This window comes from Telmatherina bonti, assembly GCF_933228915.1.
Source record: "Telmatherina bonti genome assembly, chromosome: 21".
NCBI classification, from domain to species: domain Eukaryota; kingdom Metazoa; phylum Chordata; class Actinopteri; order Atheriniformes; family Telmatherinidae; genus Telmatherina; species Telmatherina bonti.
Window position 1 is genome coordinate 7,253,135 of NC_136630.1, and position 14,429 is coordinate 7,267,563.

The window sequence follows — 14,429 nt, forward strand, 5'->3', positions numbered from 1 at the left end:
ACCCAAATTTCTTAAGTTTTGACGGACGCAGACCAGGAACATCCAGCAAGAGCTGCAGCCTGTGGACATTCAGCTGTACAGGCATCCAGACTTGGACTAGCAATTAAGATATCTGTATCCACAACATTAATTTCAAAATGCTTACAGCCTGACTTCTTCCACCCTCTGCAATGTGACATGATGAGAAAATCAATTATCTTCATATCGCTTGTGAAGAATTATGTTTGAGGAGATTGTTGGGATATTCTCAGAAATTTCCCTTATTAGCCTTCATACCAGGGATCTGTGTTTACATGTTAGGACGTTCAAATGAAAGAATCGCTTCAGTCGTTTTCCTGCCTGAAAATTTTCAGCTACATACAAAGAAAACATTTGGAGAAACATCTTCAAACATCTAGTAGAACCAGTGAATTCTGTACTTAAAAGGCAAAAACTGAGCAATCACATCATGACACAAAGACCTTGCTTTTACAGCTGCTAATCCATCCCATGATCTCCCTGTTACTCAGACTTAATGTTGAAAAGGCCTCGGGTGTCGTCTAACAGAGGAAGCAGTGCACAGTACATGTACTAGCTTGCAATGTTGAACTAAAGAGCACAGATTAATATTTGATCTGGAGCACTGAGGTACCATTGACAGATGGTGCGATGAGTAAAAAGTAAAAAGAAACTTCAAATTCAAAGGTCAGTGCAGACAAATACATCAATATTACAGAGAAACTCATTGAGAAATCTTAAAGGATTTCATTATTTTGTATGGGCTTCGAAATCAACAATTTTAGGCAAAAATCTAAATTTGGGACCCGAATTGTCCCAAATAAACATATTTCATTATCTGATAACTGATCACACCTCATTTACTGTCCTATAAAATAACATCCATTTGATTCTTTAAGTGTGAGTTTAGGTTTAAAGCAACATTACATAACTTATCCTTCTGACTTGTATCGATGGCATTTTGACATTTATTATGTACATTCCTGAAGCCTTTGTTGTCCTGCAGTGTCCCGATGCTGAGAAGCTGCACTGGATTTCAACACACAAGCCATTTTTTAAGCACGCCATATCTAACTCAGCAAAAAAAACAAACAGGACACTATAAAAGGTAGAGAGGATAAAGAGTGAGAGACTTTTACTGGGTGACGAGAGCTCTGAGAAGAGGCAGGACGCAAGACAAACGCTGAATTAGCCTTTCTCAGGGGGAACCAAAATGTGAAAATCTTCCAAAAATCAATAACACAGCTACAAAACCAAATTGTTTTTGGTAATCCAGAAATTATTAAACAAGTTAAGAGCAGGGACCACCAACCCTGTGCCTCTTGGCCCAGTGTCTTGCAGGTTTTTAAAGTGTGTCTGATGGTTCAAATGAAAAGTTCTCCATTTGCATGTTAAGCTCTGCACAAGCTTCTACATGACCCATTAATTTGATTCAGATATGTTGCAGCAGGGAAACATCTAAAACCTGAAAGACAGTAATTTAGCATGTCTTTTCTCTGAGCTCTCATCAGCCAGAAAAAGGTCTGTGTTACTTTCTTTTTCCCCTCCTATGTTCTCTCGGGTTTCTTTGCTGAATCAACCATGACAAGCATCTAAAACAACTAATGTTGATATCCACTTACTGGTGCTTGGCGTGATGCTGTAAAGCAAATCAAAGCTGTTTTATCATGGTTTGTACAGGAGAAAAAAGAAAAATTAAAGTAACTAATGTGTGTCCAGCATGCTTTAAATCCTTTAACAGACTGATATATATCACATAGTAAGTATTACCGCAAATAACCATTTTAATAATCAAGTTTCCACTACTTTAATTAATCCAACATGTTTACCAACCCAAATACTTTCATTAAACAAAAAAAAAACAAAAAACAGGCAAGAACAGTTCAGAGTTGACAAAAATACTGTATTTAGTGTCAAGCACTCTTACAGAAGGTAGCTTTGACATGTCCTTCACAAAAAGTACACTTAGTATTTACCAACAGCTACGACTACATCGTTTCACAGTTCACCGATATTCAGTTCATCCTTTCATTCTCAATCCCTGCAGTAAAAAGGTCCAATTACATATAACTCTACAGCATGTTTTTAAATTAGGCCTTTTTTGGTGAGAATACAGACAACACTTATTGATATGAATGAATAAAGGCAAACCCTTGAATTTATTAGCTCCTTTACCAGATTTTCACCATTTTGGTATATCAAAAAACAATGTTTCATGCCAAATAAACACATTATTTAAATGTAGTTATTTAACATTTAGCCATAATTACAATAAAATAGCAAATCTCAACTATATTTAAGTTAAACTATGATTACTACAGCTGTGACTGTTGTATGTTTAAGATCTACTGAATGACATGGCTGCTTAATACTGCTAATGTCTGTAAACATATTTAAAATAAAGCTCAATCCTAATATATCAGTTTAAAAAAAACTAGCGTGAATGTGATGTAGTGACATCTAGTGGCACAAACTGCAAATTGCAACCAAATTAAATGTTAAACATGGAAACTAAAAAGTGTTCTTCCAGTTTAACAGTAGATAGAAAACCTTTACTGTTCACATGTTAAGGAGAAATTCGTACCAAGTTGAAAAGAAATCATGAGAACATCACTGTTTTTTTTTTCTTATTGTAACTGTCCATGCTCACTATGTGCTGATTTGGGTCTCCTTCCTTAACCTTTTTCAGATTGATTTATCTCAGTCATGCATAAATTAAGCACAATTAAAGGTTACAAAACCCAGTTTACTTGATCCAAAGCAGTTAATAGAAACCCACCTAATGCTAATTTTCTCCTAAAGCAACATTTCCTATAACTTTGCCTGAATATTGCAGAAAGGCATAGCTACCAATAAGCAACTTAGAGTCTATTATTGTCATTATTATCAATATATCATGTAGTTTAGTCTATTAGATGGTTTGACAGACCAAAACAGTAACCTTCCAAACATGATCAAAAAGTTCAATCAATGTCTAAACTTTTCATTTTCTTTGTCTTTTCTTTTACAATTTAAATTCTGTGCAGTGTGATAGTTCATCCTTCAGAAAGATCCAGGTCAGATGTAGATCAATGCTGAATCTATATCACTTCCCCACGTCTTATTTGGGATATCAAATAAAGCTGCAATCATTTTTGTAAAAATAACATCCATGCCGTCATGTTATCACAGCTTCTAAACGTTTCCTTACTTACGTTTCTATCAGAAGCAGATTTTTGGTTTTCTGTTTCCATGTTGGCAAAAAATTTATCATGATTTTCATAAAACTTGCTTACAAATTCCTTCAAGCCTGCTTGTTCAGCACCAAACAGAAAAGTAAGCTAAAAGCAGAGAAATAAGCAGAAAAACAGCCAAACTTAAGTAAAAGCAGGATTTTAAACATTTGCTACAACATAATACGTTCGTGCTGTTAAAACAATGTCTGCTGGTCTCACACACCAAACTAAAATACATGTTTATCTTGTAAGTTTTCATTAGTTTGGTTACTACGAGGGATGTAGGAATCATCATTACTGCTACATTATTTTCTAACGACAGACAACTTCTAATATTCTGCTAGGCGACACACAGGACGTAGGGATGCACAGGTTGCTCAGATGATGAGCAGAACTCACTGAGCTTCAGCTTGAGAAACTACAACCAATAACCTGCAGATCAAGCTCTGAGAAATCTGTTTTCTCTTCATCACGAATCAGAAAACAAGGTTTTGCATCTGTGCGTCTGCATGGGGACAATAAGCCCACCTGAATGTTAAGGCCAATTACGCCCAACACTGGTTAACTAAAGCAAGCTAAAGCAGACAGCTAGATGGAGAGGAAAAACTGCTGTCACAAGGAAAATCTTGGAATTCCAGTTGCTTGGATGACCAGGCATTTCCCCAAGTCAAAGACTGAGGTTGTGAGAAACTGTATGTGCAAGCAAAGCCCATAATAAACAACAAGAGAGAGAAACTTCTGCTAAAGTCAGATTTCATTTAGTCTGAAAGAAACAAAACGGGAGTCGGCCAGGAAAACTGCGATCTGTGCATCTCTAATAGAAGCGAAGAAACTTGAGAAACTACTCCAAGCCTTAATGCAGACCAAACGTACAGGACTCCCTCAGCCGACACAAACATACCTTACAAGCGGCTAAGTGTGATGTGTAAACAGGATCCAGCCGATGCAGAGGGTCTAACATGTGTATATGTCTCTTCACTCCTACTGCAGGGCTGTTGCTTAATTCAGTCCAGTTCAAACATCCTGCATGTCTGCCAAACGAACAAACTGGGACAAAAGTTGCCCGAATATGGACATGGTCAGATAAAAATACGACTTGCTTAAACGTCCCCATCTTGACCCCGAGCAGAGCAGAGCCGACAAAGCTAAATATAAACCCTTGTGGTTTCTTGTGTCTCGCCTCTGCAGCGGCTCACGGGTCTCTTACCATCTCAGTGTAGCGTTGTTGCTCTTCTCTAATCCCTCAAACCTCAGGAGACAGGAAGCAGCACATGGGAGTGAAGCTGAACAAACACAGCAGTGTATCATTACACACAACTTCATTGTGCCAACGGTGTGAAGATGACGTGAGATTTGTGCAACAACAACACTGTCTTCTCCTCCCGAAAGTTGCACCAGAACATTCCTACTTCGACAGAAATGGAGATAAAAGTCACCGCTTTTCACGCTTTTCTAAGTCTGTACCAACATGTGACTGAAATAAGATCGACCACAGTTCCTCACAACACAACGCCTTCCCTTTTTACCCTCGGTGTGGAGTCTCAGGTCTCCTTCCCTCCGTCTGGTACCACGGCAGTATCCTCAGAGGGATTCCTTTAGAGTAGAATAAGGAGGCCACCTCATCAGAGGCCCGATACTCCGCGTCTTTCAGCTGTCCGTGGGAACATAAAGAGGGAGCTGTCCTCTTCCGTCTTGTCAGTATTTATTGATCCCAAAAATCCTCACGCCGTGCAGCTGCGGCAGTTTGGGGATGAGTACAGTGAGCAAGGAAACCGTGTTGACCACAAAATGGACTCTATCGTATTTGGTGTAGAAGCTGGTTAATATATACCTGAATCGGAGACAAATGAGAGGAGAAAGTGAGGATTACAGGTGTGGAGAGGAGGAGAAAAGAGACTGCACAGATAGTAAGACGATGTTTATGTAACTCTGCTGACGGCGGACGGTTTTAACAAGGTTAAAGGAAGCTGTGTGTCATCATCATGCAGGAAGACTTCTCTTAGATAACCAATATTTATGTGTCAATCTAATTAAAAAGAGCTTTTCATAACAAAAATCCTTTTTTAAAAAAAGCATTTAGAAGTGTATTAACCGAGCTCCCAGTCCCTCATATGGTGGTTCTTCAACCAAACTCCAGTAAAGAGGTGTGTGTGTTTCTCCATAAACACCGCGGGATTCTTCTGAGCCGAGAGCCAGCGATGGCACAGCTTCTCAGCTGGACACGTAGCGGCATGTTTTAAACGGGGAAAAAAATAGGAAAGAAACGGAAAAGGTTCCCAGAATACTTCTGCAGCTGCGTCGCTTCTCCATCTGGAGTCTGTAAATCTGCTTCCTGCTACTTCCTGCTTGCAAAAACAAAAAGATGAAGAAAAGGTGAGAACGAAGTGAACACCTGCGAAACTGCTCTCAGCACAGTATCCGTGCTGAGCGCGCAGATGGACCCCAGGGAAGCAGAAAGCTCCTGTACAGGGAACTCTGGTTGATAAGAGCTGAGAGCGGTCAGAGTTGCTCCTGCAAACACTGAAATCCTCAGCGACTTGATGAGGCCGCGATGAGACGCTTTAAACTGGGACAGTTTTTAGCCAGAGCAAACGTCAACTGGAATTCTTATTGTTCTTGTAAATAAATCTCCTTTTGGGGGCTGAACGTACCTGACAACTCAGAGTTTTGCATTTCTGGGTGTTAGGAAGGTGTTAGAGCCAAGTTATGTTTATTTTGTTTGTTTTTGTACATAACATTTTAATGGAACCATTTTTTACTGTTATAAGTAATGTACTATTTATCCTGCTAGGTTTTGTATAGTTTTAATAATATTTTAGTCTTTATATGATGTAGTTAACCTGACTATTTTAAGCTCCTTTTAACTCTTTTTGTATAGTCTGAATATAGTTTTATAGTCGTTTTTTTGTATAGTTTTAATAATATTTTAGTCTTTATATGTTATAATTAAACTGACTATTTTAAGCTCCTTTTAACGTCCTGCGTTTGGACCGTGAAGAGAGAGTGCGCTGCAGTGCGCATGGAGAGCGGGACGAGGAGAGACAGTTTTTCTGACAGAAGAAAATAATTTTGTTGATATTTTGTTTGTTTAAGTCGTCGCTGTAGTTTTGTGGACGCAACACGTAAGGTTTTCTTTTTCTTTTTTAATTGCTTGTTTCATAAACTGAGATAATTTATCCGTTTGCTTCGTTTTTGTCACGAGTCAGAAACCTCACGTCCTGCAAGAGAGGCCGGAACAGGTTCTGTTATGTTTAGGTTATGTTGCAGCTACAGGAGGGTTCGGCCAAAGTTATGGAACAGCGCCACCTTTCGCGGCCTTGGTGCACGTCATCAATCTTTATAAAATTGAGTAAACGTGTCCTACATGCCAGGGCGAAGTCAGACACGCCGCTCTGATCGAACTCCTCCTTGAGATTTCATCCCATTGGCCAGGATGCTCAGTGGGATGTGTGATTAAAGCTGATCTAAAAGGAGTTGGATTGTGGTAGGGGGCGGGGCCTCAAAGTTTGAAACGCCGCCATGAAAAATCTACATCAACAAATATCTGCTCCAAGTTCCACAGGTATGATACCAGCCCCCTCCTGAACACATAAACATGGAAATAATGGGATTAGGATTTAGCCACGCCCCCTGGAACCAGGAAGCAGGAAGTGATTCATTTTAAAGCCTAAATGACCTGATCTAATGCATAGCTGCAGGGAAGGCGCCGTGGCGGGGAGGTCACTACAGGAAGCCGAGGCGAAATGATGATGCAAAGCCTTCATCACACTTGGGGCTTTAGTTTTGTTTTGCGTGGAGGGGGGCGGAAGCCCACATGGACTGTTTATGGTGCAGATTAAAAGGGAATTTCATAAAAACAAAATCATTAATGGCAACTTTGGATCAATTGATAACATTGATTAATCAACCAGCTCTAATTAAAATTCCAAATGATAAAGTTTCTAATAAGTCAAATCTGTTTTTCCACTTTTAGATGCTTAAAAATACTGGAACAAAAACTATTTGCAATCAGCATTAAAAACGTAGATATTTGCTAGATTCTCAACAGTAAAAAGCCGATGAAACATGTAAACTCTGACGAATAATAAGCTGCTGTTTATGTCAACGTGACCCTTTATTTTGCCCATGACTTGGAAACTAGAGCGCCGCTCGCGGTCTAAAGCACTGAGGAAATATTCTGGGTGCGAGTCTGGACTGTCATATTGAACGTGTTGAATTACTCTTCCTGTATATAACTGGAAGCTACTTCCTCCTACTGGACTCACAGGACGATGGGTGTGATGGTCAGGAATTTGCGGGAAGCAGTAAACTGCACACCGTAGTCCATCTGCTCCCAGTGTGTAAGGAGGCGAGCCTTGCCCTGATCCGGGGTCTCAAAGGGCGTCCCTTTGACTGTGTGAAGTAGCAGATACATGCACTGCAAAAGAAAATAAATATAACGCTAAAACTTTGTCTTTTTCACATTACTGTCTTTTTACTTCAGTTTAAAAAAGACAAACAGGATTATCATCTCTTTTCAGCATCCAAAGCATGAAAGTTGGGAACTTAAATTCTTTCATTTCATTCTATGATGCCAGACTGAGAACTAAACATCTCCCTGCTGGTCTGAGTTCATTAACACAGAGCAGCTACTGATCTGACTCACTCTGCCAGCTGTGATGGTACTGGTTCCTCTGGGTTTTCCGCCCCACTTACCAGGTTGTGGATGAGGTTGGTGAGGGTCCAGACTACAGGTACGCTGACAAAAGGGATGCTGAGCAGGATGACATGCAGCAGACCGATGCCCAGGATGTAAGAGAGCCACATCCCTCTGCTGTTCATGACTCGGGTGTTGGGGTTCACCTCGCTGTGCGCTGTGCCCACGTTCATGGCAGAACTTCCTCTGACAGACAAACACGGAGCGAACGTTTGGAAGAACCGTCAGAGAGCTGAAACATAAACAGAAGAAGGGTTTTATTCATAACTGAACCTCCACAAGAGGTCTCTCAAACTGTGATTTAAAGGTGTGTGTTGTTACGCTTTAACTGGCTGTTTCAGTTCAAGTGTCAGGAGTGTAAATCTAACATTTAAGCTTTAATGTCTAACCCGAGAAAAGATTGATCTACTATGCTAACCGTGCAACATTCCTGAGTCATCCATTGTTTATTTATATATTGTCAGGGAAAAAAATCAATTTATGAAACATTTTTCCAAAATAAAACCGTTAAACAGAACCGAAAGGCTTAATAAGGTCCATATTTATGTACATCTTCCATTTCCAACACAGTCTGAACTCTTTCTTCGTCATTTCTTCACTTCAGGAACAGTTCTCCAGACCTCTAGAAGGACTTCTCAAAGCTTCAACATACTTGAGCGGTGTTGAGGTCTGCTGATGGAGGCCCGATCCCTCCATCAGACCTGTTCCTGCTTATTTCCAGTCCTATCCGTCTTCTTCCCCCCGTTTTCTTTAAATTCTTACAGGTTATTACTTGACAACCATCCTTCCATGGAGACCATTTCTGATGTTTCAGTAAAAACTAAACGTATCAGATGCATCTGTCAGAACCTGTCTCAGGTCTTCGCTGGGTTTTTCCGTTTTCTAAAAGGACATTAACTTTCACATCCTGTTTATCAGCGATACATCACTTCCTCCTCTGTCCTCCACTTGTTTTTTTTCTTTCCATCAGATTTCAAACACACTGCTCGCCATGTTGAAAGGTGTCAAGCCAAGTTTTTAGCTAATAGCGCTTTGTGCTATGCTATTTTACGGCTACAAAACTGTTGTCTTCAGTACTTTGTGACACTTAAATAGCATGTTTCATGTTTTAAAACTTTCCAACAAAGCACTTTGTTCTCAGACTGCAGACATACTTGTGGTTCCTCGTGTTTCTAAAAGCAGAATGAGAGGCAGAACTACCAGTTACCGGCTGCCTCTCTTGTGGATCCAGAAGGCAGACGGCGTCTTTACTTAAGATTAGGCTTAAAACCATCTTTCATTAAGCTAAAAGCCAGGACTGGCCTGGGTCATGTCCTTAGTTAATTTGCTGTATGCTTGAGCTGCTGGGAAACATTCCATGATGCAATGATGACCTCTCTGCACTCAGCTCTCTTTAGTCGTGTAAAATATGACATTATGATTTTTATTAACTTGTGTTTCTCTTTTAATTCCTCGGAGACTTATAGTTCTAGCTGACCCCGCTTTCCTGTCCACCCTCAGTAGAAGCAGATGGCTACCCTTTCATGATCCTGGTTCTCCGGCACGTCTCTTCTCATTAAGAGGGAACCTGCTTCTCCACTGCTGCCTGCTGATCCAGACATTCGGATGGAAATAAAATCATTTGACCTGTCAGCCAAAGGCGTCATATGAAGGGGGGGGGATGGGGTTAGGAAGTTTCTAAGGGCCCCACGACTTGATAGGGGGCCAAAAAGATTTACAAACTATAAAAGAAAATCATTAAACCTTGGTTGTAATAAAATATAGCAGTAATATAAACTGATAAACCATTTATATAAAAATAACTTAGTTAGATGTATGCACTGCGATTTAACCCTTCATAGGGCAGGTATAGAAATACCTTCAAATTAGAAATTCTAACTTAAAATTGTCCTTCTGGTATGAACCAAGACCTCCATTTTGTTGTTACATTAACAAAAAAACAAACAAAAATACTTTCATGCTGAATATGAAAGGAAACAAAGCGATTAAAAATAGTCACCTGCCTCATAAAGGGTTAAACACAGCCCTGGGTCTTTATTATTCCCATGAAAAGCTTTTTTTTTTTTTTTTTTTTAAATAATCAGCTTGAAGCAACTGAAGCAAAAACAAAAAATCTAAAATTTGCGATCAAGTGGTGGGGTCTATGCCACAGTCTTTCATAAGGCCCAAAATTCCTGACAGCGCCTTTGCTGTCAGCGTCCTTAACTCTGCAACTTTTTTATTCAATCGCCTTTGTATACACACAGTTAAAGAACTACTGACTTAACAGGTTTATAATTATACTGAATTATGAGGGCTGCATCTACATAGGTGCCTAGAGAAGAACAACATATACCAACTTTAGAAGACAACAATGACCATGGAGTCTAAATAGAAAGAAATCAAGAGGTAGTTCAAGACTCAATGTGACAGAAAGAAGTCATTAGTACTACAAATATTCATCTGATATGTGGATGGAGTCCTACGTGAACTTGATCATAGTTAAAATAGCAAAGTCAGTAGTATTTAATCAGCCAGGATGTTACACAACAGAGATAAGACTTTAACAGACACCTGCCAGCCAATCAGAACACAGCAATTTCTGAGGCGATGACATGAACGGAGCAAATATCCAGCTATGGTTTCATGCAATATGAATAAAATGATGTGGGAAGTGCTCTCAGACGTGATCTCCTGGGCTTCCCAGCCCATCTAGCAGGCGTCTGGTCAGTCCAACGTGTTTCTTTGCAACTAGTGTTCACTGGAGACAAGATTAAACCCCCAAAGACCTTCAAGCTAGCACAGCTGGATGCAAACACAAGCTAAGAAATGCTCATTCAAGCACAATAAGTATATCATTGGACTTTCCACAGAGCAAAACAATGGATTCAACTCCGACCTGTATGGGAACTAGTCCGTTATCACAGTTTTAGTGAAAGCGATGCGCTCAGTTATGTAACTGATAGTATCACCGGGACATTGGCGAGACTCCGGCGCTTCCATCAGTCACCCGGTGCCCCCTTCCAGCGGTTCTGAGTGTTACCCCCCCGGTCCGTCGCCGCACAACACCCCGACACGCAACCACTTTCTCTCCTTCGTCTTCTAACCAACAGCTGGTGTGACAACACAGCACAGTCCACGAACAAACGTCACTGATACTCGGTTTCACAGCTTCATTTTTGGACGAGGTTTTGCTCCTCGAAGTTTTCGGTAATTGGCTGATTTAAGACACGTGACTAAGCCTGACCTATCACCGTTTAGACTGATGAGCCAGCGTAGGCTACGCCCCCTCACGTCACGCAGAGGCGGGATTAACAAGGATGATTGACATTAGGAGTCTACTTAAAATTGTTTTTTAATAAGAAATACAATAAATACACTTAAAACGTTTTCCTGATAACTTTAAAAAAAATACTGCGTATAATCACTTACAAGTGTCTACATGCACATAGATTTATCAGGTTTGAATAGATAATGAAACCTAATTTGTTCCCCCTTTCAAATGTCTTTAAATATTTACTTCTGTTCATGTGTTATGTTTATCATAATGTAAAATGCCAACGTAATAAAAACAAAGAAAATGCCAATAAAAAAAGTAAATAACTGTTGCAATATTGCTTTTTGGTGTGACACAAAAAAAAGTAGTCATGCCCATTACTTATAGATATCTCTTACGTTTAACTGTTACCACTTGAGATGGAGATAACGATAAATATGTTTCATCCAAATGACTGTCATTTAAGTTGAAGCAATTAGAGCATTTTAAACATTGATTTGTGAAGCCAAGGTGAAAACAAAATATTATTAACTGATAAAAATGACAAAAGTAGTTGAAAATAATCTTTTATCAGTGAATCATTTTGAGCTACATTAAAATGAACTCTTGGGCTTTAATTAAAAAAAATGAGAAAACATTTAAATTTGTAATGGTAGCTTAGGCTGTCGGATAGATGACCTTAAGCTATACTGCTTCCTTGTAAAGTACAGTGGAATAAATACATAAACAGCATTAATGGGCAAAACTTGCATAGCGCACCTAAAATTGAACTTTGGAGTACTACTTTAGTAAATGCATTTTAATCACATTCTACTATTTTACTGTGCACCAAGGTTTTGCAGATTCATGTATACAAGCTCCATTATTCACCATTGTATAAATTCTTAAGGCAATGCACACAGGTTGATTTTCCACAAACACAAAGATCGCCAGTTTACAAGTCTGTTAGTGAGCTCACATTAAACAATGTGCAACAATCAGCTGACACAGTTGGGAATGTTATTTCTTATAGGCTTTTTTGATATAATGGACAAATAAGTATTCAACATGCAAATATTTTGATTAAAATCTAAAGTACAAAGTAAAACTTTTTTCTTTTCTTTTTTTTTTTTTTTTTTGTAAATTATTGGTTTTTCCCATCCAGTAACTGCTGAAACACATTGGCCTGGAACAACCAACCCACCAGACAGACTGACAGATGACCAACGAGCCACAAACATAGCTATAAATAAAGAAGTGCAACAAACCGCAAAGCAGGAATGAAAGGCATGTTAGATAGAGTTGTGTGTGAAACACTTATCTCACTATGTATGACGACCTACTCAGTTATCTTTAATGACAACAAATACCTCACCGTCTCACAGCTGTTAGTGATATTGTCCATTACTTCTTTTTATATATTTATATAAGCATCACTGTTTTACACTGGAGTCAATCATAGCTAACACTGGTCCAGAGACAGGATGTATAATAATATATAATATAAAAAATAACATGTCAAAGTAATGCTGTTTCAGTTTCCTGGGCAACTCAGTCCACCGATGGCTGTTAAATGAAATAAAACATGGTACAAGCACAAAAATGTTTCATATTTTCATGTGTTACCAACCACAATGTACAGATTTATCCATCTACATTTAAACACAATCAACTCTGTAACTACTTAATGATTTGTCTTGACATCGAACTGCTGTTTAGCACGTCATACCTGCACACAAAAGGAGGCCCTTTGCTCTTCGTGTAGCGAATGAGACAGAAAGCCTTGCTAGAGGCACTAATAAAGACTAGCAGAGCTGGTCCCAAAGTCAGATATCAACAGTGTCATGTTCAAGATCCAAAGATAAGCCCAAATACTAATTTAGGTCTGTGGAAGCCCAAAGCCTGAAGGGTCAACAGTGGTCTACTTGCATGCAATGTTATGCGACACCTACTGTTTCAAAGGATACTCCTGTGATGAGTGGCATCAAACAGGTTTGGCCGGCTGACAGCAGCCTGTCTCATATGCTCGTGGCCTCAGGTGTAAAAGCTGTGTTAGCTATGTAAACTTAGAGCTTTGGTGAATGCAAACTTTGGATGACAGAGGAGTGAGATCATTTCTGCCGGTGGAATAAGGACCAAATAGATGACACGAGAAAATACACATGAATATGAGGAAAAATAATGACACACACACGTAGCAAAGTAAAGTCGTCGTCTTGCTGCACCCGACATCGAGAGACTTCTGATTTAAACGCTATGTTTTTATTAAAAACAAGTTAAAAGCAGTAAACATGGATAAGAAAGTAATTTGGGCATCCTTACCAGACCACATGACCAGAGAAACTCTACACTGAACCTAGCCAAGCTATCGGCAGCCATGCAGACTGAAAGCATAGATGACACATCATGAATCAATCTCCATCCAGAAGAACACCAAAGCAGACAAAGAGGAACCAAAAGAGCAGAGATGTGTTAACCTTAACATCCCATGCAAGGAAAGCATGAGTGCCCACAAAGTAGCATCATTACTGCCCGCGAGTCTGCAACTGGTTTGTATACATGGACAAGAAAACTATAAATTCAGCTTAAGTGTGCAGTTAAGGTGAAAATGGAGGCCAGATTTAGTCATTATGGTGGTCTAACCCAAGGTTATTGAGTAAATTAGGGTGGGTGCAGGGTGCCAGAATGACTCATGGCCCCTTCTCATTTTAATATACTCAGCTTGCGACTCCCTATGTGAAGAATTACAACCCCAGTTCCTAGAAACGCAACAAAAATATGAAATTCCTAATCGCATTCACCCATACTTTCGACACAATATAAAATAGAAGACATTAAATACTTAATGTGGAATATTTTACTATTTAATGTATAAAAAAATTGAGCTTACGTTAAATTTGATGGCAGCAGCACATCAGGGAAAGTTGTGCCATTTTTCTCAGATAAGACTGAAGTAATTCTCGTTGGATCTGAAAAACTCAGAGCTAAATTTTCCGGTTTTGTAATGAACCTGGATGGCATTACTTTAGCTTCCAGTGCTACAGTGAGAAACCTTGGAGTACTATTTGACCCTGACCTGTCCTTTGGCCCACATATTAAGCAGGTTACTAAAACAGCCTTCTTTCATTTACGTAATATAGCCAAAATTAGGGACATTCTGTCTCAGAGTGATGCAGGCTTACTTGTGGTTCCTAGAGTCTCAAAGAGCCGAGCAGGAGGCAGAGCCTTTGGTTATCAGGCCCCTCTCTTATGGAATAAGCTCCCAGTTAGTGTTAGGGAAGCAGAC

The 14,429-nt window shown here is 39.5% G+C and overlaps 1 protein-coding gene across 2 annotated transcripts; it reads right to left on the reverse strand.

Moving 5' to 3' along the window:
- Nucleotides 1-1,978: 1,978 nt before the first annotated feature.
- Nucleotides 1,979-10,998, reverse strand: ormdl3 (ORMDL sphingolipid biosynthesis regulator 3). Of its 2 annotated transcripts, none has more exons than XM_079260964.1 (4): nt 10,860-10,998; nt 7,908-8,140; nt 7,478-7,629; nt 1,979-5,043 (listed from the first exon to the last, which is right to left on the reverse strand). In XM_079260964.1, exons 2-4 carry the CDS (start codon nt 8,079-8,081, stop codon nt 4,908-4,910), a joined length of 462 nt encoding a protein of 153 aa, XP_079117090.1. In that variant the 5' UTR covers nt 8,082-8,140; nt 10,860-10,998; the 3' UTR covers nt 1,979-4,907. The 2 variants fall into 2 exon arrangements, with proteins under 2 accessions (XP_079117090.1, XP_079117091.1); XM_079260965.1 differs by having other exon boundaries at nt 10,787-10,978.
- Between the last annotated feature and the right edge of the window lie 3,431 nt (nt 10,999-14,429).

What these genes read in the sequence shown, in the direction of transcription:
- ormdl3 (XM_079260964.1), bottom strand. Translation starts at nt 8,081, where the DNA reads ATGAACGTGGGCACAGCGCACAGCGAGGTGAACCCCAACACCCGAGTC. An exon ending in CCAACCTCATCCACAACCTG is followed by an intron (nt 7,630 to 7,907) that starts GTAAGTGGGGCG and finishes TTTCTTTTGCAG; the next exon opens with TGCATGTATCTGCTACTTCA. An exon ending in ACCATCACACCCATCGTCCT is followed by an intron (nt 5,044 to 7,477) that starts GTGAGTCCAGTA and finishes TCTCCGATTCAG; the next exon opens with GTATATATTAACCAGCTTCT.